This window comes from Triticum aestivum, chromosome 2A (assembly GCF_018294505.1).
Source record: "Triticum aestivum cultivar Chinese Spring chromosome 2A, IWGSC CS RefSeq v2.1, whole genome shotgun sequence".
In the NCBI taxonomy this organism is placed as follows: domain Eukaryota; kingdom Viridiplantae; phylum Streptophyta; class Magnoliopsida; order Poales; family Poaceae; genus Triticum; species Triticum aestivum.
In genome coordinates this window covers 752,209,202-752,232,997 of record NC_057797.1, presented here as the reverse complement: position 1 = coordinate 752,232,997, position 23,796 = coordinate 752,209,202, and the positions used below count along the sequence as shown (strand labels likewise).

Sequence of the window (23,796 nt, the reverse complement as noted above, 5' to 3'; positions counted from 1 at the left end):
ACTCTTACTTATCAAAAGGACTACGATAGATCCCCTATACTTGTGGGTCATCAATGATTTTAACTGTGCTACCTGGTCCTTATTCCCGGAGCACCACTTTCAACGATGAGCTAAGCTTACGTTGATTTTCCTCGTCATATCATTTCGCCTTGAACAACAAGCTTGATTTCGAGTTTGTGGCATACTTGTGGTTCCAATAATTTTTTCGCTTCATCATTTCGTTGACTTGATGTCATCGCCGATCGGTTACATCTTCATGAAATCTCTCGACAAATGTGTCATGATCATGATCAGCATTCTGAGCTCTTCCAGGATGTCAATTGAATTCATGATGAGAAATACCATCCTTGCCCTTGATGATTTGTGTTGTCATCGACCACTTTATGGCCTTCCCTCCAACACAAACTTGTTCGTGTTTTGTGATATACCTTGAGATGCTTGCTACCCAACATTTGTTCTTCTTTACCTTGGAGTATTACCATCTTTGTGCTAAGAATGTCGTGAGAATTTCACCACCCCTTAAGGATTCTTGGTATAGTGATGCTTCTCGCCATCACCATTCTTTTCTTGGTCCCCGTGTTGATTCCAACAAGTGAATGGTGTTGTTTGGATTCTTTCCTTCTAGCAACCCTATTACTTTGAAATAAATAGTCGACATTTCATTCTTAGACCATTTGTTATCGATTCACCATTCTAACATTGATTATGCTACCTAAGACTGTATTTCAGGTGCACCTTCAACCAATGTTTAAATGTGTATGTTTTCCTTGAGCATACATCATTATATCATTTGATCTGACAAATGTTATCTCCTTGTGCACATAATTATGGATATCCATCTTTTGAAAATCTCAATGAATTGTCGCTGAGTTCATCAGCCACCTCCTCGTCCTCTCCTTGGTTAAATGATGAACTCATGATTCAGCACTTGCTTCCATAGTTCATTTCCCCGATAATCTTACAATGTCATCTCGTCAATTTGAGTTGCACCTTTTCTTCTCAGGCATCCTGAGTCTGGGGTATCCTGACACCAATCGAACTTGAATCTCGGTCAGGTATGATGGTTGGAACATATTCCCAAGAGTTATAACATTGGTCTTTAACCCGATAAGGTGATGTCATCCTAACATACCTGCTCAGAGGGCCTATTGTTATAGTTTCCTTTCTAGCAAGGTTAGTCATTCTTCCATGAGTAAATTGTAAGACTTATTCTATGAGTTGTTCCTGATGGATCCTTTGTGTATCCAAAGTCTGGCCTTCACTTGAAGACCATGTCAATGCTATCTCGGAGTATGTCTGTGGTACTCCGATCTTCAATAAGAACAATTGAAGCACAATGCCAATTTTTCTTTATCAATTATCCTAACATCGTTGTATGGGCAATGCCATGAAATTCCTCCCCCATTACCTAAATGGTTTACTATGTTCTATCCTGTCATGGATATCCTGCTCTGCTTGCCCTTGGGAAGAATATACCCCCTGAAATATGTGTTTAAACACATTTTCCTTTCCATTGTTTTGTTTAAACTTTCTTGTGATCTATATGATCTAAGCAGTAATAATTCACTGCTTATGTAAACACCTCGGTGTACAACTCTGTCAGTAAGACCCTATTACTATTGTTGATGACATTCTGGTAGCCACCGATAGACGAGAACCTTGCCTATTGGTCCACCTCGTTCAACGAGCAGGAAAATGGTTCTCCTCGTCCCTCGCCCTTGGTACTGGTTGATGCCAACATAACTGACAGGCTATCTCCTGACATGTCTTGCTATCATGGCCATGCAAGATGTCGCTGCCCCTCTTACTTTAACCCCCATGGTGGGCCTATAACCCACAGGTCACAGGATCGAAACCTGACTCTCCTGTACACCCCCTGTTTCCATAGTTATTCCTCATGCGTGGCCTCCTATGTAATTCACGAGCCACCTTCCAAGAGATCATCAATTCTAGTATCAGGCACAGTACTTATTTCCGTTGCTTCGAGCCCCTTTCTCGACCTGCTTCAGACATAGAACGATTGCCTACCCGCTTGAAACTTCTTATTGTACCTTCTTACTTTGCTCTCAATATTTTCTTAAGTTTCAACTTGAGGGTTACTTTCTACCACATTCCCTGGGTTATAAACCAGATAGCCACCTTGTAGAGTTTCGTTCTTCCGAAGCTACCCCTTATCCTTTTCGTAAGTACGATGGAGTTCCGAAGAAAGGATGCCGACTTCATCATGATGACCTTAGGCTGAAGTATGAAGACATCAGCGTTATGGATCGACCACTTCAAGGAGAGCAACTAAGATCGAGAACACTCGCTAGAGTTTCGTAACCAGAACCTTCCCCCCTTACGCCTCTTAAATCTCGGGACGAGATTTCTTGTAGTGGAGGAGAATTGTGACGCCCAGATAATTAAGCTACAGTAATTCCCTGCTAATGATGCCACATCACCATGATTCCCGTTAATAAAACTCGCGTTGATTCAAACATAATTCAAATTCAAATTTAAAATAAAGCCAAACACTAAAAGTTCTCAAACATTAAAACTAAAATGTTCTAAGTGTGAAAAATAAAGTGTGAAAAATAAATGCAAACGCTTATTGGTAAAGGAATAAAAAAATTATAAAATATTTAAATGCCCTTACTTAAATAAAACTGCAGCTTAAACGCATAAATAAATGCCTTTTTCAATTAATAAAATATTAACTAAGTTATTTAATTGCCCAAAACTATTGGGGCAGTGGCATGTTTATTAAAACTAAATTAGGTACAACTTTAGTATTTTACAAAACTATAATAAAATAGAAAACTAAAAGAAAACAATAATAAGGAAAAATAAATAAAAAGAAAAAGGCAGAACAGAAAAGGAAAAATAGGAAAGGAAACCACCCCTGCCTGTTCGGCCCAACTGGGCAACCAAGCCACCCGACCGGCCCACCCAACCCCTGCTTAACCCCCCACTCCCACCGAACCCTAGCCCATATTCCCCACTCCCCCGCTCAGTCCACTCCCCCCGATCTGATTTGGATCGGGATCCCGTTGGCGCCGCCGCTCGAGAACCGCCGCCGCCTCATCGTGCCGGACTGCCTCGCCCGCCGCTCGACCCCGCCGTCGTCGGAGCCACCTCGCGGAGCCGCCACGCCATCCGTCTGCCTCCTCGCCGAATCGTCCCTTCCTCATCTCCTCCTCGCCCCGCTTCTTCGTGCCTCACTGCCCTGATCATCTACAACGATGGTGAGGCCGTCGGCCTCTGCCTCCCCTCTTCCTCCTCCGCCCGTACTCCGCATCGTCCGCTCACCGGCCCTTCACTGCGCGCCCACTCCGCCCTGATTTCGTCCCCGCCTCGCCAAGCGCTCGCAGCCGCTGTTGTTGCTACTGCTCCGCGCGCCCGACCTCGACCGCTGCTGCTTGACGTAGCCCCGTGCCTGCCCGCCCGCTGCCTCGCGCGCTACGCCCCTCGCCGGCTCCGCTCGCAGCTGCTACACCCTGTCTCTGCTCCACGGTCACCGCTCCACCGTCGTCGGCACCTCGCGTCCACGGCCACACGCGCACAACCGCTCATGTGCCACCCCCGCGCCTCGCCCGTGCCCCGTAACACCCCCAACTCCAGCCACCGCGCGCTCACGCCGACCGCCGAGGCCCCTTGCTCGCCGTCCCCTCGCTCGATGTGTGCCTGCGCCGCCCGCCGCAGCCTCACCGCGTCTCCTCGACCCGCCAGGAGAGTGCTCCCTCTGCCGCTACCCCAACCGCGTGCCTAGCCCCGCATCACCGACGGTGCCCCGACACCCTCCGCCGGCTGCCCCGCCTGCCTCCGCCGTGCCCTTGTCATCGCCAGCGGTCAAGCGCCCGCAGTGCCCGTTCGAGCGGCGCCCGCGCCCTGCGCCCTTTTCCCGTTCGCCCGCCCCGGTTGGGCTGGGTCCCTGACCAGTGGGGCCAGCCCCGGATTAGAACGAAACGGATTATAAAAAAGTGAATAAAAAATGTTAGAGTAAATAAATTAATAGTTAATTATTTAATCAATTAACAAGTTAATTAAGTTAATCAATCATGTTTAACTAATCTAGTTAAAATAAATTAGCCTAATCACTTAGTTAGCCTAATTAACCCGGTTTAGTTAACCTAAGTCTGTGACGAGTGGGACCCACGTGTCAGTTTGACCGATCAACGGTCAGAGTTGACCGCTGACGTCATGCTGACATCGTGTTGACGTCATAATTGTATTTTCTAAATTAATTAGTTCTGTTAATCCTAAAAATGATTTAAATCTTTAAAAATTAATATAAAATAAACCGTAGCTCGGATGGGAAAACTTTGTACATGAAAGTTGCTCCGAACGATGAGACGAACCCAAATATGCAGTCTGTTCATCCGCCACACGTCCCTAGCATAGCGAACACGCAATTTTCCCCCTCTGGTTCATCTGTCCGAAAACGCGAAACACCGGGAAAACTTTCCTGGTTGTTTTCCCCCTTCGCCCGTATCACCTCGTACTGCGTTAGGGCCCACCTAGCACCGTTACTTGTCATGTCATGCATCGATATGCATTTGTTTGCATTGTACTCATTGTTTTCCCCCCTCTTCTCTCCGGTAGACTACGAGACTGACGCTGCTGCTGGTGCCCCGATCGACTACGCTGTTGACGACCCCTACTTGCCAGAGCAACCAGGCAAGCCTCCCCCCTTGATCACCAGATATCGCCTATTCTTCTCTCTAGTGCTTGCATTAGAGTAGTGTAGCATGTTACTGCTTTCCGTTAATCCTATTCTGATGCATAGCCTGTCATTGTTGCTGCAAATGTTGATACCTTTACCTGCAAGCCTACATGCTTAGTATAGGTTGCTAGTACTTCATCAGTGGCCCTACATTCTTGTCCGTCTGCCATGCTATACTATCAGGCCGTGATCACTCGGGAGGTGATCACGGATATATACATTCATATTACATACTATACAAGTGATGACTAAAGTCGGGTCGGCTCGTAGAGTACCCGCATGTGATTCCGATGTATGGCTGAAAGGACAGGTGGCTCCATCCAGGTAGTGGTGGGCCTGAGTTCCCGACAGCCCCCAACTGTTACTTTGTGGTGGAGCGACAGGGCAGGTTGAGACCGCCTAGGAGAGAGGTGGGCCTCGTCCTGGTCGGTGTTCGCGGTTACTTCAAAATAATACGCTTAACGAGATCTTGGTATTTGATCTGAGTCTGGCCACTAGCCTATACGCACTAACCAACTACACGGGAACAGTTATGGGCACTCGACGTCGTGGTATCAGCCGAAGCCTTCATGACGTCTTCGACTGAGCGGCGCGCGGCGGGTTGGACTGCGTAACGCAACTTCCTTTGTAATGGAGGTTGCTAGGTCTACTCACCAGCCGCGTACACAATGTGCAGGTTTGCAATGGGCGATGGGCCCAGACCCCTGCGCCATACGATTTAGACCGGTGTGCTGACCTCTCTGTTGTGCCTAGGTAGGGCTACGACATGCTGATCTTCCGAGGCCGGGCATGACCCAGGAAAGTGTGTCCGGACAAAGGGGATCGAGCGTGTTGGGAAATATGGTGCACCCCTGCAGGGAAGTTTATCTATTCGAATAGCCATGTCCCTCGGTAAAAGGACGACCCGGAGTTGTACCTTGACCTTATGACAACTAGAATCGGATACTTAATAAAACACACCCTTTCAAGTGCCAGATACAACCCGGTGATCGCTCTTTCACAGGGCGATGAGGAATGGATTGCCGGGTAGGATTATGCTATGCGATGATATTTGGTTAACTTACCATCTACTCTCTTCTACTGCTTCAAGATGGAGGTTGCTAGAAGCGTAGTCTTCGATAGGACTAGCTATCCCCCTCTTATTCTGGCATTCTGCAGTTCAGTCCACATATACTACCCCTTTCATTTGATACCAATGCATATGTAGTGTAGCTCCTTGATTGCGAGTACTTTGGATGAGTACTCACTGTTGCTTTGCTCCCCATTTTTCTCCTTTCTATACCCGATTGTTGCGACCAGACGATGGAGTCCAGGAGCCAGACGCCACCGTCGACGACGACTCCTACTACACTGGAGGTGCCTACTACTACGTGCAGGCCACTATCGATGACCAGGAGTAGTTTAGGAGGATCCCAGGCAGGAGGCCTGCGCCTCTTTTGATTTGTATCCCGGTTTGTGCTAGCCATCTTATGGCGTCTTGTTTAACTTATGTGTGTACTCAGATATTGTTGCTTTCGCTGACTCGTTTGTATTCAAGTTGATGTATTCGAGCCCTCGAGGCCCCTGGCTTGTAATATAAAGCTTGTATTATTTTTAATTTGTGTATAGAGTTGTGTTGTGATATCTTCCCGTGAGTCCTTGATCTTGATCGTACACATTTGCATGTCTGATTAGTGTACGGTCAAATCGAGGGCGTCACATCGTGCGTCCATGGTGGCACGGATCTGGGGCCGGTGACGAGGGGTGGTCTCCCTGGGCTGCTTTGCAATAAGGTCCGTGTTGCGGCGGCGCCATGCGATAATGCGGCTCCTTGGAGCGCAAGTCACGGCGTCCTGCGAAGGCGGCATGGGAGCATCGCATGGCTTCACCGACGGCAGACTTCGGTCTACTGGGGGTGCGGCTCTGACTGGCCACATGACGTCGTCTGCTCCATGTTGTGTGGCTCCGACAGTTCGCAGGACGCCGAGGCAGCAAGGCAGAGGCTTCGATCTGGGAGCTCTCCGTTGCAGGTTGTGGGTGAATGGAGGTAGGCGGTCCAGCTAGTTTGGTTGGGGCTTCAGATGACAAAACCAGGCGAATACTTGACTATGGTCACGGTCGGAGCCGGCAACGATGGCGTCCGAGGGCGTTTCTACCTTGTTGAATGTGTTGTCATGGTGTGGTGTCTCCCCTACCAATCCTTCTTCAAAGGAAACCTCATATCCTATTCTGGATCGAATGATGGTGGCGCCCTTTCGTCGTGCCCCTCTTGAGGGCTTCGTTTTTGGAGGAGAGGGCAGTTGGAGGGACTAGTGGCGGGTCCGATGTGGCGAGGGTGATTTTTGGACGGTCATGGCGGCGACAGGTGAAGATGTTGGTGTGTGTTGGCATCGAGGCTTCTATGGTGACAATGAGCGATGTCGGGGACATGTCAATGGTTGAGGTAGTCGGCTCTTCTTCAGCGTGTTCATGGGATTGCCTCGGCTTGTTTGTTGCATTAAAGTCGAAGCTGCTGTGGCGGGGCCCGATGGCGTACGATGACGAGCAGGAGGTGGTCCGTTTGGTAATCTTCCACGACGCCAGTCGTGCCTAGTTCTCCTTCGTAATTCTTTGCCAGAGTCGGAGCTACGTTGTCTGGGCGCGGGTGGTTGAGTTCTGGCGCGGATCTTCATATGCTCCACTCGGTCTCTACGGAGTGAGTTGGGTCCACGATCGCCTACGGCGAAGCCGAAGTCGTTTGCTCATAGTTTAGTGATGGCGATGATGCCTTCTAGGGCAGGAGTGATGACGATGACGCCTGCGTGCTGTCTCGACTAGACCCTCTTTGTCTTTGAAGAGGTGTGTGCGGGGTATATTGTGTGTGCCGCTCACTGGTTTGTGATGGTTTTCGCCCGATTTACCACTAATTAACTGGACAATTCTCTTCTGCTCAATTAATGGATCAGGCAAATCTTTTTCCTCCGTTTAAATATAAATAAATAAGGTGAGCTGCACTCTAACATGCTATTTCTCGATCCTCGGGGCGGAGTCGGTTCCACCCCCTAAACCGGATCAGGGAGATGCATCACATTTTCTTCCCGAGTGAGTTGCAACTCAGGGTGGGAATGGGCCGGGTCGCTGATCCAACCCAAAAATTTGAGGCCAACGGGTCATGTTGGGATGTGTTTGGTTTAAGGGACATGCTAGGGTGGTTGTGGGTATCCCCAACCAGGTGGCTAGGGATAGCCCTTTTTTCTGTTTGGTTGGAAGGGTGAGGTTATCCCATGTTTTATTTGGTTCAAAGGATGAAGTATGGTTGAGGATAGCCATCAGAGTGTTTGGTTCGAGGGATGAATGAAGGATAACGGCTGTGATAACCTTTTTTTACTTGAAATGGTGAGATTACCCTCATAATTTGCACTTTTAATGGGAGGAAGGAAAATACAGTATGTATAGACATAATTTCGAAAATCTTAACTTTTTCACAGCAAACAAAACAAAACGATGGTAGAAATTTCGAACTTCATCACATATAATAGTTCAACATTTCATACATAAGTCAAGTGCATAGAACTCATAGTTCAGCATTCCACAGTATGTATAGACATAATTTCGAAAATCTTAACTTTTTCACAGCAAACAAAACAAAACGATGGTAGAAATTTCACACTTCATCACATATAATAGTTCAACATTTCATACATAAGTCAAGTGCATAGAACTCATAGTTCCGCATTCCATAGAGTACTACTAGAACTTAATAGTTATACAACCCATAGTTATTTTCTTGGTTGTCAAAAGAGCTAATCCATACAACCCATAGTTACTGTTTTGGTTGCATCAAAAGCACAAGTCAATCACCAGTTCACCACATATGCACTCACCATCCTTACGCTTCAGGAAAGGTATTCTTGACATACCTAGAAACCCAAACCTTCTTTTGATCCTCTTCCAACACCTTGAATGCCATAGCAACACGAGGATTGTCAACCAAATATGCATAGTAATGAGCAAGGTAATCCAAACTGAACCCAGGAAGTACTTTCATGCTCTCCCAAAGACCATCTATGGCATTGTTCTTGGTGCTAGAACTCTTCTCTATGGCAATAGCAATTCTTTCACTAGATGCAAGTATGGTGGCATGCAACCTGTCTTCCGCACAAGGATTTGGTTTGGCCTTTTTTGGTTTGGGACCGAATGAACCTGCATTGGTTGATTGTGCAACCTCTTCATGTGGGGCAGTGGGTTTCTTGGTTGTCTCTTCTTCAAGATTAACCACTTCTGTAGCAAGAGGGTCACTTGAGTCTTTTGCATATTGCCCTGTAGCCATGCTCCCTCCAGCTATATTCATCATCTCCTTATAATGAATAATAGTCTTGTTAAGGTACTGTTCGTCCTCTGGATGAGCCTTGTAGAAACAATAAAAGTAATTTCAGTAAGTATTTGGACAAAAAGGAACAATTGCAGCAAGTATTTGAGCATATAGGAAGAATTCCAGCAAGAATATTTTCAGCAAGTGTTGGGACTTGTAGATACTAATTTCAACAAGTACTTGAGCATGAAGAAAGAGGTACATCAAGTTCAGACATTACAAAACCATTTCAGCAAGCACTTTCACGTAAAGAATAATTTTAGAAGTGTTTGGACTTGTAGATACTAATTTCAGGAAGTATTTGAGCATTAGGGAAGAAGTACATCAAGTATTAAACATTACAAAACCATTTCAGCAAGCACTTTCACATAAAGAAAGAATTAAACAAGTACTCATGAGCAAAAAAATAGTTACCTTAACATGATTTGTGTAATGCTCATGATCAAGAACAATCATAGACTTGTCCTCATCCCATAGTGCACCACTCAAGTCCTTGAGTTTCACTATTTTCTGCAGTTTTCGCTTCCATGTCCTATTATGATTTTTAACCTGATCTCCATTCAAGCTAAGTTGGAAATGCTCATTCAAAGCAATGGCACAAGCGTTGAACTGTGATTGCTTGAATGCAGTACTTGTTCTATTGCCACTAGAGACCAAATCACTTAGCCATGTTAGCATGAACTTGGACATGTTAGGTGTCCATGAAACTTGCTTAGCCATTTCCTACAATTTTCAGCAAGTGTTTGGACATTGAGAAAGTAATTTCAGCAAGAATTTGGACATAACGAAATAATTTTAGCAACTTAAATAGTCATTACAATTACAATCTCAAAATAATATTTCCTTACAAATAAGTTCCAGCACACAAAATAGTTCAACAAAGTACAATAATTCATCACGACGAGCTAAATGACATAGTAGTTACTACATATTTTGACCTTGCAAATGGTTTTGTCGGTCTTCCCACATTTGATCAGCAACTCCTTGCCTAAAATTAACCATGTATGCATGTTCATGTGCTTGACCACTTGATGATGAAGCATGAGTAATATTTGGCACCCATTCATCCTCGGGTATGATATATTCATCTATCCCATCATTTATAACCCAATTGTGAATAATGCAACAAGCCACAACAATGTCAACTTGTGTTGGAAAGAGAAAGAATGGAGTGGCATCATCAAGTATCTTGAATCTTCTCTTCAATGACCCAAATGCACGTTCTACAGTCACGCGAAGAGAAGAATGCCTAAGGTTGAACAGCTCCCTCTCATTTTGCATAGGGTTGTTTCCCCACTCATTCAAGTGGTACCTCACACCACGAAAAGGAGGCAAAAAACCACGCTTGGCTCCATATCCAGCATCAACTAGATAAAATTTCCCTAAATAAGGAACATTTGGGTTACTTGGTTATATATATATATATATATATATATATATATATATATATATATATATATATATGAATACCCCATATTGATATGACAGATGTATATAGTTCATCTATTACCTTGTGGGACACGTAGACCATTTTCACGTTCTAAAGCATCACGTAAAACTAGAGCATCATGTGTTGTCCCCTCCCACCCGGCCAACACATATGTGAATCGAAGATCAAAATCTACAGCCGCCATCACGTTTTGAGTGGCATAAGTCTTTCTACCACGAAAGGAAGCCTCCATATCCGGTGTAACGAAGGCTCGCACATGTGTACCATCAATAGCTCCAATACAATCCTATATGGTGAAAACAAAAACCCAAAAATTAGGATCTAAACAAATTCATGCCTACAATGACAAAATGTAGTTGTCACTTGGTCTCATACCTTAAAGTATGGATCCCACCGGTAGTTTCCTTCTATTTTGGTTTGGGTCTCCAATGAAGGCTTCCTAATAAGGTCATCTCGAAGCTCGCCAATGGCATGGAGTACCCTTTGGAAGTAACGACTCACAACTTCACCGGATCTATCAAAATTGGCGCCAATTACCATGTTTCTAATGTTGTGCCCGACGGTGTGCAAGAACATTGCTACTTGTTGCTCAATAGTCAAATGTATTGTGTCCTTTAGCAAGTTGCGATCCCTAAAGAGTTGACAAAACCTAAAGAAAGGTTCTCTCCGAAGCCTAAGCATGTTCACACAGGTTGTGTCATTCTTCCATATTTTGTTGTCAAAATACTCTCTTCTCATCCTATCTCTCTCATCAATTGGGGCATACGTAATTGCTTCTCTCCTTTTTCTTTTTCTGGATTGAACAACCAATGTTATCATGTTGATAAACCATTGCGCCGCAGCCGCATAAATTAACATCTTTGTCTTTCTGTCCATCTACAATGCATTACAGGATTCAGCTATAATATGCAGTACAAGGTTTAGAGCTAAAATATGCAGTATAGGACTGACAGCTAAAATATTTTATATTTTGTCTCGCTGTCCATCTACGTTTGAACAAATTTCAATACTAGTTGTGTTGCTGCTGCTAGATGTACAAATGGCCAACTACTTAGAACCAAAACCAACATTCTGTTTCCACTGTCAAACATTTTACTAAAGAACAGAATAGGATTTAGGGGAGAAATAACCTCAGGTTGTAGTAGTGCTGCTGCTGCTAGATGTACTGACGGTGGCCTTCAACTTTCCTGCACCAGAAAATTACATCAATCAGCGAACTACACATGAGCAGAGACGAGCCGGAACACTAGCACACATATGAGCACGGAACACTAGCACACATCTAGCACACGCAGCCGTGCGCACGTGGACGAGCCGTTCGGCCACATATAGGCACTCGTGCGCACGCATCAGTCACCGGCCGCCCGCGCCTCCTGAAGTCCCCAGCCGCCGGCCGTGATATCCAGCGGCACCGCCGCCAGGCTTGAGATCCAGCCGCGTGCGCGCCTCCTGAAGCAGCCGGCCGCCGCCGGCTTTGAGATCCAGCCGCGCCGCCGCCTCAAACCCTTGCCCGCATCGCCAGGGAACACCCTCCGCAACGGCCGGCCGTCACAAGCAAGGCGAGGCAGAGGAGATATCAGATAAGGAACGAGTAGAGAAGGAAATCACCTCTTGCCGGCCTCTCTGCTATCTGCTAGATGCGCCGCCGCCGCGCACGGGGAAGAGAGAGGCGAGTAATGGGGGAAAGTGAGGGTTTCGCGGGGTAAGCGGGAGCCAATGTAGCCGAAAAAACGTTTCGCGCGTGAGCACAACGACGCGCGCGGGGTGGTTGCCGCCACCCGCTCGTTTTTCGCGGGTCGCCACATCCCTCTTTTTGAGCATCTGGCTGACCCTATCCCTCCTCGTCTCAGATCTAAACGGGTGGCAGCCACAAAAAAAAGGGCTATCCCTGTCTCTGGAAGGATAGCCCTCAAACCAAACACATCATTGGTCGGTCTCAAACAGGGATTGGGTCAACAGAGCCAACACTGGGTGACCAACTGGATCGGCAATTTGGGTCGACCCAAAATACCCATCGAGTCAACAAGGCCATTGACTATTCTTTATATGATGGGTTGACCCATGACCTCTCAAATTGGTCTTGGGGCCACAGGGGCCGGATCCAAGGCCATGTCCGACCCGACCCATTCCCATCCCGATTGCAACCCAGCAAATTTCTGCCACATGTAGCACGCGCCAGGGACGTCAATTCCATGCTCCAGGTTGATCACTTGCACACACAAAAAATCAAAAATTGACAAAAAGTTCATCCATATGAAAAAAGGTGACGGATTTGAGAAAAAAATCAGGAAATTGAAAAAATTCATTCATTTGAAAAAGTTCACGGATTCAAAAAATAAGTTCACGAAACTGAAAAAGTTTACAAATTGAAGGAAATGTTCACGAATTTAAGAAAATAAAAATAAAAGATAAAAATAAGAAGAAATAAAGAAAAATTAAAAGGAATAAAACCGACAAATGGCGATACAAAACCAAAGAAGGAGAAAACTGGACTGAGAAGATCCACAACCAAGAATAAAATGAGTAACTAGGCATAATAAATGAGTTGACCCAGTTGGTTACAATGGGCGGAAGTAAATCAATAGGTTGGGAGTTTGAATCCTACCTCACGCACCTATTATTTGAAGGTTAGAAACAGAAAAAAAAAATATGCCAAGCCCAGGACGGAGCATTTGAGTGAGGGGGCGGGCGGATCGGCTATGTACAGACTACATACAGTTTGTACATGCCACATATGCAGGTGGTCAAATCCACGCAAAAAAGGAACTTTATACACTTTGTGAGGGGGTGGCTTCTTCCTCATTTTCTATTACTGAAAATCTAACAATTCTATACTTCAGAAGAAACGAACACGGGGTTTGGCTCTCGGGTGCATCTACATCTGAGGTGAACAATAAATTCATTTAAAATAGTACAAAAATTCAAAAATATTCTAAAAAAAAATTGTGATGCTAGATGCTCATGTGCGTGAAGTCCGTGCGAAATTTCGTGGAGTTTGAACATTTAATTAGCTCTCAGAAAAAAAACAAATTTTAGGATTGTAAGAAAGTTTATTGTTCACGTATTGCTTTGTCTAATTCTGTCTTTTTTGCCATGAGCTCCTTGGACGCCTGAAAAAGCTGAAATTTCTCACGGACATCATACATTGGAACATCTTCCACCTATATTTTCTTTGAATTTGTTGAAACTTATTTTTTGATTATTATTTTTTGAATTTACCGCTCACCGGGTGCAGATGAGCCCGGGCACCCAATTGAATATCTGATAAGTAAACCATTTTTTTTCTCGAGAGTGTGCCAAAGACGTACCATATCTTTATAGAAGGCAGCAAACAATGTACAATGATTCTATCCAAGGCCCATAGCCGATGTTGCAGTGCGAGCCAAACAAACAGTTTGCACTTTAGCGATGCCCAACTCCTCCAGGTGCAAGCCGCCGTGTTAGATTTCTCAAAGTTAGTGAACAAGTTGTTGTAGACTGATTTTGCCGTATAGACTCCCGATTGCGAGCATGGCCTAGAGAACTTGTCTGGCCTGCTCGGGTCACGCTCCACTGTGGTAATAGCTTGTGACAGGTGCATGTGTTGTATCAAGGCCAGGTATTAGTGCTCCACCACACAATCGGCCATCCATTGATCATTGTCCAGCGCCTGTTGCACCGTCCTGCTATTGAGGATGCGGTTATGCACCGTGGCCACTAACTGGGGGGCAATGTCCCTTGCCGAGAAGTCGTGGATCCACTTGTCCCTTCAAAAGAGCACCTTGTCTCCAGAGCCTACATCGATATGCACGGCCGCGTGTCAAAGACCAGGCGGGCGTCCTTATCCTCGATCATCGGCAGGCCTTGCCACGGCCGTTGTGGATCTGTCCTTCGAAGCCACTCCTAAACCATTTCTTTGATTTGCATGATTGAGTGATGGATGTGGACAATCACAAGCCTATTTTGTTTACAGAAGAAAGAGTATAATCTCTGATCTCTACCTGTCATAAGAATCTATCGTGCGCCTCCTCTTCTGTGTCATTTGCCGCCTAGTAATGCACTATTTAAGTATAATGTTGTTTGATTCTTTTTTTCAAGGAAGAAACTTCCGACCTATTCATAATCAATCATGATAGTACAAAGAACAACAGAGGTAACAAAATTTCAAGGCCAATGGATGAAGCTTGGTCTTCTAAATTTGTAACATTTTCCCATAGTGTACAGATTAAATGATTTCACATGGGTGACAATCTATGGAAAGAAATGATATATTTTGTAAAATTAAATTTAGTTATGCTCATTGAATCTTGGCCAGAATTAGTTGACTCAGCCGGTCAACTAATCCTCTCCTGATTGTACACTACGGGAAAATGTTACTCCATTTTCATCAATTTTAGAAAGATAACATCCGGCCCTGATTACTTCACTTTTCTCCATTGTTGAGAAGACACCAGAAGGTCACAAGACTAACAAAATAATCAACTCCTGCGATTTCCACAACAGAAAGCCAAAAAAAGAATGCAGTATTTATTTGGTTTCAGAGACAAGCATGCATTGTGTTCCAACCAAAGGAGCTACTTTCAAGCGTACTGGTATTGACTGGCTGACTGATCATGACCATACAGAATATGTGTAATGTGTGCATCAATGTCCGAAAATGTCGCCGCCGGCATGGTCGTGGACGAGGAAGCTCCTTCCCCCTCCCCTGCTCTCATTTTCCTTCCTGCTCTTCTAGCTCCGCACTCATCATGTAATCAGCACAAAAAAAAGAAGCTTTCTTTTGTTTCAGCTCCTCCTACTCTGCCAGTGCCGCCAGAGACCGAGATCAAGAAGAGACCGCTGATGAGGAGGGTGGTGACTATTGGGCCATCGAATGCACCGTGGTACTGTACATGTTTCTGGGATGAGAATCCCAACGGCAGTACAACAAACTGATCCTTCACGCTCTAGCTGGAGCAGAAAAAACAACAACAACATAGTCGATGAATTGATGTACTAAATGTTTCTGAGATGAGAACCCCAGCGGCAGCACAACACTGGTCCTTCATGCTGGGGCAGAAAGAAAAAAACATAAACGATTAAATGTGTGACATAACAAAACTTCACAGATCAGAGTTACGCCTTCTTCATCACAAGAAGAGGGAAACTCATATGACTCAGGCCACAGGCTTGTTATTTTAATTTAGAACGTGACATCAAACATCAGGCGACAGCAAAATGGATGAATTATCTGCATTTTCAAAAACGGCAGGTGGGGGCAATGACATTCTGTCAGCTATGAGTGAATACCACCAAGTAACATCAGTAGGAAGTTTCAAGTAATACTGTATCAATTGTCAGACGAACATCTCCGGAGGCTGGTACTTCATCGGAAGCAATTTTACGTGCTCCCTTAGTTTCCCTTCCCCTGAGAAGATAGATACTATTAACGAAATCGTTGAAGCTTCAACTGACAGCTGTTTAGCATCAAGTTTAGCGAGATAAGTTGCAGCCTTCACAACTGCACATTTTTCTAGCAACGCCCTGACCACTTGATTTAGCAGACTGGAGTTGGGAGCACAGCCAGCATTCTCCATTGCTAAAAACATATCATCAGCATCTGCCAGCAACCCTTCTTTTATGAAATTCGTCATCATTACACTGTAAGTCACAACAAAAGGCACCAACCCAATGGCTGATATAGTAGCAAACAAATCCTTGGCTTCTTCAATTCTCCTAGTTTTAAACATTGCAAAAAATCATAGTATTGAGTATCATGACATTAATCTTCACGTTCTTAGCACGTAATTCCTTGAACAGCTCTATTGCTTCATCAGTGCAATTGTTTTTACAAAGTCCACTAAGAACTATGTTGTATGTGTCAACGCCCACTGGTATGCCACTTTCATTCATCGTATGGAATTTTTCCTTTGCACAAACTGTTCTCCCAGAGCAAAACAGCCCATCAAGTATAATGTTGTACATAATAGTAATGGGCTTAACCCCGCTGAGTGACATTTCCTTGAAAAGACTCAATCCAGCGGCGATCCTTCCAATTTTACAGTAGCCATTAAGAAGTATACCATACGTAACAGTAGTAGGTTGGAGGCCAGCAGACTTCATAGCATCAAGTACTCTCACTGCTTCCTCCACCTTGCCAACAAGGCAATATCCATCCATCAATGAATTGTACATAATCACATCAGGCCGCTGACCAATACCTAGAATGAAGTCAAACATATACATGTCAACAGCCCACTGTTGGAAAAGGCGCCCCCCGAACAAGATGATGTTTAAAAGTTTCTTCCTGACCTGCAACTTGAAGCAGTAGTACTCCCTTGCACTAACAAATTTCCTGGATTGTGTTGCATTCACCTCATTGTCACCAAAATCCTCATGTGGGTTATCATCGTTGTCCTCTACAGATTGACAACATAAATATCAGTGTGCTGGCTGGACTCATAATGATTGACACAATAAGAATTGAAGAATAAGAAATGATGACCGATACCTGTAGGTAAATCAGTGGCATGGTCTTCATGTGCTACAAAATTCCCAACTTGTTCGCAATCAAGTTTTCCTCTGATAGATAGATGAAAACATAAGTTTACATTAATAATAGCAAGCCTAACCCTTGTTAATGAACACATACCTGTATGTATATCAATGTCTTGGTTTCCTTGTGGTGTAGTATTATCTGATGAATGATGGGTCCTGTTATCGGGGAGACCAACATATGGCATCCAACGATTCCAACCAATCTCCCCACGTGGGAAGAATAGGGGATAAGACAACGGGTCATAGCACCCATAGTATGCTCTAATATAGAGGGGCCGTTCTCCTTTTTTTTCCATGCACGACAACACTCCTGTCAAAGCAATTTTGTGGGTCACTCCCTTCAACCCATATCGCTGCCACCTGAGAAGCCGTTGGGGCATTGTACCTTCGTTGATCCAGCTTGATATCCGTTTAGTGAGATCCTATACTCATCTAGATTTGGAACAGACCCAAGGCTCTTGAAAACTTGCGCATAAGGGTTAGGCTCTAGTATTCGCAGAATCTTCCGTATGAGATCTATCTTAAGGTCTGGAGATCTCTTAGCCCTGTGAACCAAGTTTTCATCTGTATCATAAATATAGAGTTGGAAATGTCGAGGGCCATTATCAGCCGGCACCAGATCATCAAGAGCGTGGTACAACCCGCCACACGCACGAAAAGTATATACTCCAGTTCCTGCCGCATTGCTGACTCGGCGATCAAGGGTGACTCCTAAACTTGTGAATGAGAAGTGCGAGTTGAAATATCGTATATGCTCTCTGAAATATTTAGCATCCTCATCAGCTTGACATGTAAACAACCGTTTCAACTCTTCTGGAACCTCTGGAGTAAATATATTGACTTTTCCTTTTCTGCAACAAAATGCTGGCCCCTCGAATGGAAACCGCAAAGCCCCACAGTGAAGGCAGTCTGCAACCTTTTTTAGGACATGGTGCTTTGTAGGTAGGTTTCGGTATATGAATTCATCAATCACTGCTACAGGTCCTACTTGTGCATTCTGGCGTCCAAGCTGGTACGACTCGAAAGCAACATCTAGCACAGAAGGACAGTAGGTATTAAATTATCACTCAATACAACTAAAGTGTGCACTTGAGGGTGCTAAGTTGGAAAATACATAATGGACATACCCTGACCTATAAATAGTATAGCTTCTTCATCAGGATCATGGTATGCGGCTTCTCCATTCTGCAGTGGCTCCATGTAATCTAGTACGCAATATGTTGGTCAAATATAAATTCCTCAAATTTATGGATGAAGACATTCAAATGGGAACGACGGTATATATAATGTACCTTGAAAATTGGTTTGTTGAACAGGAGGCTCAAATATTCCATATGGATCAGCTGTCTGGTCGTTGCCCACTATGGAAAATCATAAGATCAGTACGACATAACAATATAGGTGTTCTAGTAGACGTAGGGTCGGCAAAACTACCTTGCATATTTTGAGTGTTTTGAGCAGTCTCTGTTGTTGGTTCTACTCCTCGCCTATCATTAGCCATGGACTTTTGAGGTTGATTGGAGGCATTAAGAGGCACTATACATTAAAAATGAAAGAGAACCCAGATTACGGTAAACACATTTACACTATAAGTAATATTGATGCGTGATTATAGCAATATTGTTCCTTACACTGTACAAATGCCTAATGATATACCTGGTGCAATATCTGCAGTGACATTGGAAATTGTTTGCGTTTCATGACCAAGAGGTACAACAACAGCTCTCAGTCTCCCTGCAATTTCTACCATCTGATATGCATCATTCCTATGCAACCAATTGGATTCATCAATGTTTCCTAAAATATTGTCCTTGTGAGGAGGGATCCCTTCATGTGATTGGGATGAAGTTGGCATGTTTGATAAGCCTGCAAGAAATTTGGTGTCACCACATCAGTGCATATATTAATATACTCCATCCGTCCTGAAATAAGTGTCTCAACTTTATACTAACTTTAGTGCAAAGTTGTATTTAAGTTGAGACACTTATGTTGAGACGGAGGGAGTATCTCTTAATAATATGCGAGATAATAAAAGGAAATGACTATTTGATGGTAGCACAAAACCTGCAAATGATATTGTTTGTAGCTGGCTGACACCCGATTGTCCTGTAGCTGGTGTGCGTGACACATTGTCAACACTGTTAACGGTGGCAATAGATGTCTTTGACTGTTCACGGGATTGGCGTTTTCTTCTTAATATTTCATCCCTGTTTTGTGCATACCGCTCCCTGTCCCTTTGCCTCCTTAACTCTTTAGGGTCTACATAGATGCAAAAAGCTAATTAGCTTCAACAGTTAGGGGCATATGTAATGCGTTGATTGTCATTACCAATGGATGTGGACATCGGTGTTTGTGTTTCATCTTTCTGGGCACCGGTCCCTGTAGAAGCCTGAGACAATTTTTTCTGACCGTAGGCTTGACGTTGTCTTTTTATTATGTCATCCCTATTTTGTGAATACCGTTCCCTTTCCAGTTGCCTCTTTTGCTCCATATGATCTACATCTATGATACATTATAGTTATAATTCAGAGTCTCAAAATGTTACCTGAACAACAGAACATAAGCCAACAGTACAAGGTTATTTTTACTTTGGGTCATGGCCAGGGGTGTATGTGGCACACTTTGCTGGTCATTAGGCAGCGCTTTTGGAGTCCCGTTATTTTGGCGTGCATCACGACGCCGTTTGAGAATGGCATCTTTATTTCGTGCATAGTATTCTCTGTCCCGCTGCCTCTTCAATTCCTTAGGGTCTATAAATACAAACAGAAAGTTAGCGCATAAGCAATAACGGTGTTCATCATTCAAGAAAAACCATAGCATTTAGTAGGCAGTTAATTACCCACGGAGTGGGAGTTGGTTATATCCTGAAAGGGGGTGTGTGCCCCCGCGCGATTGGGAGATGACATACCGCCGCGTATTAGTACAATCTGCCAAGAGGGTTGAATTAAAGCATATTAGTGGCAAATAGCATTCACGTACACACAATATTATTATGAATAAACATGCTTGTTATGTTTATGCAGGATACATGCTCAAGATTTTTGGTTTTTATTGATGTCAAGCAAGATGGTGCGGTTAGTAGATTGACTGTATCATAAATTCTGCTCACCTTAGGCCTTCAGGGACTTGCCGGTAGCGAGGAGGTGACGACGGAGGAACGGCTGCCCACGGTACGGTACGGTGCAGGGCGGCGAGGGCGTCGTTCCGGAAGCAGACGATGTTGCCCCAGGGCGAGGGGATCTGTCGGGCGGCGAGGTCGGGGCGACGGTGCTATGATGCAGAGATGGGATAATTGTTTCCTTCCTGATGATGCGTGATTTCAGGTGTTCCCTTCCAGTATGGTATGGTGTAGCGATGGGAAGTTATTTGTTTCCCTGCGTGTGATTGATGATTGGGAGGGATGTGGAGGTGATTTCCTCTGCGGTGGAACAGTCCGTCCGTGTGTAAATTATTAAGTGCACCCCAATCAACACATGAGGTTAAGGTTGACCATTAGATTGATTTTAGTGGGCCTAATCGTAGGGTGGTAATAGGTCTGTGTACGTTTAATGGGGTGCGTGAAGAGAAGATAATGTTTGCTCTTTTATTAGTAGTAGAGAAAAAACCCAAAAAGGTCCAGACCTATTAGTTGACCAGAAGTACAAATCCTTAACATAATAAAAGTTATAGTGAGCTCATCGAACGACCACTACCGCCGTCAGAACAAATCATTGACGCGACATTGTTGTCGCTCCCCTATCAGAGTCGGCCTGACCTTGTCGACGACAACTGAGAAGTATTCGTGCATGTGCCCTACAGACCATCACTTTGAAACTACACTCGTCACCGCTAAACCCTTGGATCGATTGGAAGCACCTGACACCATATATCGTTGTCACGAACATAGGGCGAGAAACCATAACCTCAGAGTCACAAAGAGATGGCAGGAATCTATGCCGAAGCTTCATCGAATCCATTATGATGGATAAATTTGAGAAGGGTCGGAGCCCAGAAAACCAACTCGAAGATGAGATATCGTCTTTCACCTAAACGCCATCCCTTCGAGAAAATAACGTAACCTAAATTACTACCCAGAGCCAGGGCATCAAGACCCCCCCCCCTCCATCAGTTGTCGAAGCGTCAGACGAAGGGGAGGGATCCATGAGGATAACCAACTCTCCTTTTTTTGTAGAAGTAGAGAAGTTCATCATGTACTCGCCTTTTTTTAGAAGTAGAGAAGTTCATCATGTACTCCCGCTTATATTGGTTTACGGAGGGAGTATTTTACAAAATGTTTCAGCTCCCTTTCCTTCTTGTTTTTCCATTTCTTTCCATTAGTTTTTCCTTTTTTGATTTAAGAACAAACAAACATTTTCTGAAATGTACTTTTTACAAAACAATAATTGTTATTATAAGTGCACAAACACTTAGTAAAAATTGCATTGATTTTTAACTATGTGAATATATTTTTTAAATTACTTGAGCATTACCTAAATTGTGACAATATTTTATTTACACTAACTTTTTTGCGAGAATACTTCCGATTTATTCATCTTTGATAATGGCAGTACAATGAACACCAGAAATAATAAAAATTACATCCCGATCCGTAGACCACCTAGCAACGACTACAAGCACTGAAGCGAGCCGAAGGCGCGCCGCCGTCATCGCCCCTCCCTCGAAGGAGATTGGGCACAACTTGTTGCAGTAGACAATCGGGAAGTCGTCGTGCTAAGCCCCCATAGGACCAGCGCACCAGAACAGCAACCGCCGCCGATGAAGAATAATGTAGATCGAAAGGATCCAACCCTTTATTTACACTAACTTTTCTTAAATGCATGCAAAAAAAATTTAATATATAATAGGTATTTTCAGATATATGATGAACATTCTATTAATATGGGACAAACACTCTTCAATGCATGACGAACCTTTTTGATGCGTGGCAATTTTTCTTCAATTACACTACGTATGAATTATTTTCTAAATACATGATGAAAAAAACCTAGGAAATCTGTATCTAACCCGGCACCAAACTACTACTTCCGCCGTTTTAAAATGTAGGCACATCTAGACGTGCTTTAGCAAAACTGTTTGAGAAAAGTATATTTTTCGTCCCTCAACTTTTGGTGAAGTCTAGACTTGGTCCCTCAACTATAAAACCAGACAACTTGCACCCCCAACTTTTAAAACCGGACAAGTTTCGTCCCTTGTTTTCTAATGTCCCGGTATAGGTGCTGGCTCAGCGTGTTTTTGACCTGTCTTCATCCACATGGCGCTATTTTTCTCTCATATGTTGCTCTTCTTCCTCCTTACTACCCGGGCCTTCCATCGAACATTTGGCGCGCGCCTGCTCCCATGCTCAAGGCCGTCGGTGGTCTCGTATGGCTCTTATACTGCTAGCCGGAACCATGCTACAATGCTTCGAAATACACATCACCAGCATAACCGTTGCCGCTCTCGGTGCTCCATCTGGACACGGTCTCGCCGCTGCTAGTCGCCCTCTTGCCGCTGGTCCGCACATAGTCGTGGGGCCTTCTCTTATACTTCAGCAAACGCGTCGGCAGACTCGCGGTCCTGCGTTATGTACTCGAGTACATTGCACGGAACGTCGGCGACAATGACCATGACCATGCTGCTTTCGCCACCGTCTGTAGGCTGCACTGCCGCGCGTCGAGCGCTACTGGCGCACGGCTCAATCGCCACTCCCTTCAACATGAACATGGACGACACGTTTTTGTGGGCATGCATCAACTCGTGCAACTGGTGACATGCGTACGTGTGCTACTCGTGTGTTCTGGCCAGAATGAATCGAGCGATAAAGGTTCTGTACGTGCGTGTCTATGGCGGATGGGTGAATCAATCAGCTAGAGGTGAGCAATCATCCAGAGCAACGCGCGACCGAGCCTGGTTGGTGAGCACCAGCACCCGTCGTTGATGACCGTGCCATGATCGTTCACGCCATGCTCACCGTACTTCGCATGCTTGTGTAGCCTCCATGCTTCGCGCTGTCGCGCGAGCTGCGCCCCGCCATGGCCAATCTGCAAGCAACCGCCATCTGTTGTCCTGCTGGCCACCATGCCGTTGGCTGCTCCCCTGAACACCGGCGCGCCGAGCCTACCACCTCAACGCTACCGTGGTCTCGCCGCAGCTCTCGTGCCGCCAGAGACCGTCCATTCCACGAGGTGCCCCAGGCCGGCAAACTGGTCACAAAGCCAACGTGGTCCATCCCGGCAACAAGCAGGTCGAGCAACGGCGATCTCCCATCTCCTGGCGCCGCGCGCACGCTGTTGAGATCACCACCACCGATAGCTTGCTCCTCGCTGCGCTCCCTGCCCGCAGACGCCGCGTGAGAGAGCGGTGGAGTAGAGAGAGAGAGAGAGAGACAGGAACCGGGACAGGTCAATTTTGGGGTCTTCTTTGCCAGGTTGGCATGGACAGGTCAAAACCGGGGTGAGTCATCATCAAAACTGGTCAAAATCAAGATTAGGGACAAAACTTGCCCGGTTTCAAGAGTTGGGGGCGTAAGTTATCTGGTTTCGTAGTTGAGGGACTAAATGTAAACTTCGCCCAGAGTTGAGGGACGAAAAGTATACTTTTCTCAAACTGTTTTAAAATATAAGACCTTTTAGAGACGCCGTCTCTGGCGGCAGCTTCCCCCTCCGGATCCATCTCCGTCGTGCCGTCCTCCTCCTTCGGATCCTTCTCCGGCGCGTCGACGAAACAGAAAGATGATCCCCGGCAGAGCTCTGCCGGGGAGCTAGCCCCCAGCGCAGGTGAGCCGCCGTCCCCCACTCATCATCATCCCCCATCCATCTC

At 45.1% G+C, this 23,796-nt stretch overlaps 1 protein-coding gene across 4 annotated transcripts; it reads right to left on the bottom strand.

Annotated features, from left to right (window-relative positions):
• Positions 1 to 8,315: 8,315 nt before the first annotated feature.
• On the bottom strand, positions 8,316 to 12,243 carry LOC123186428 (protein ALP1-like). Of its 4 annotated transcripts, XM_044598197.1 has the most exons (6): positions 12,091 to 12,243; positions 11,613 to 11,669; positions 10,858 to 11,358; positions 10,543 to 10,768; positions 9,447 to 9,755; positions 8,316 to 9,068 (listed from the first exon to the last, which is right to left on the bottom strand). In XM_044598197.1, exons 4-6 carry the CDS (start codon positions 10,561 to 10,563, stop codon positions 8,550 to 8,552), a joined length of 849 nt encoding a protein of 282 aa, XP_044454132.1. In that variant the 5' UTR covers positions 10,564 to 10,768; positions 10,858 to 11,358; positions 11,613 to 11,669; positions 12,091 to 12,243; the 3' UTR covers positions 8,316 to 8,549. The 4 variants fall into 4 exon arrangements, with proteins under 4 accessions (XP_044454132.1, XP_044454133.1, XP_044454130.1 ...); XM_044598195.1 differs by lacking the exons at positions 8,316 to 9,068; positions 9,447 to 9,755 and adding an exon at positions 9,869 to 10,414 and having other exon boundaries at positions 12,091 to 12,242; XM_044598196.1 differs by lacking the exons at positions 8,316 to 9,068; positions 9,447 to 9,755; positions 12,091 to 12,243 and adding exons at positions 9,869 to 10,414; positions 11,763 to 12,049.
• Positions 12,244 to 23,796: the final 11,553 nt, after the last annotated feature.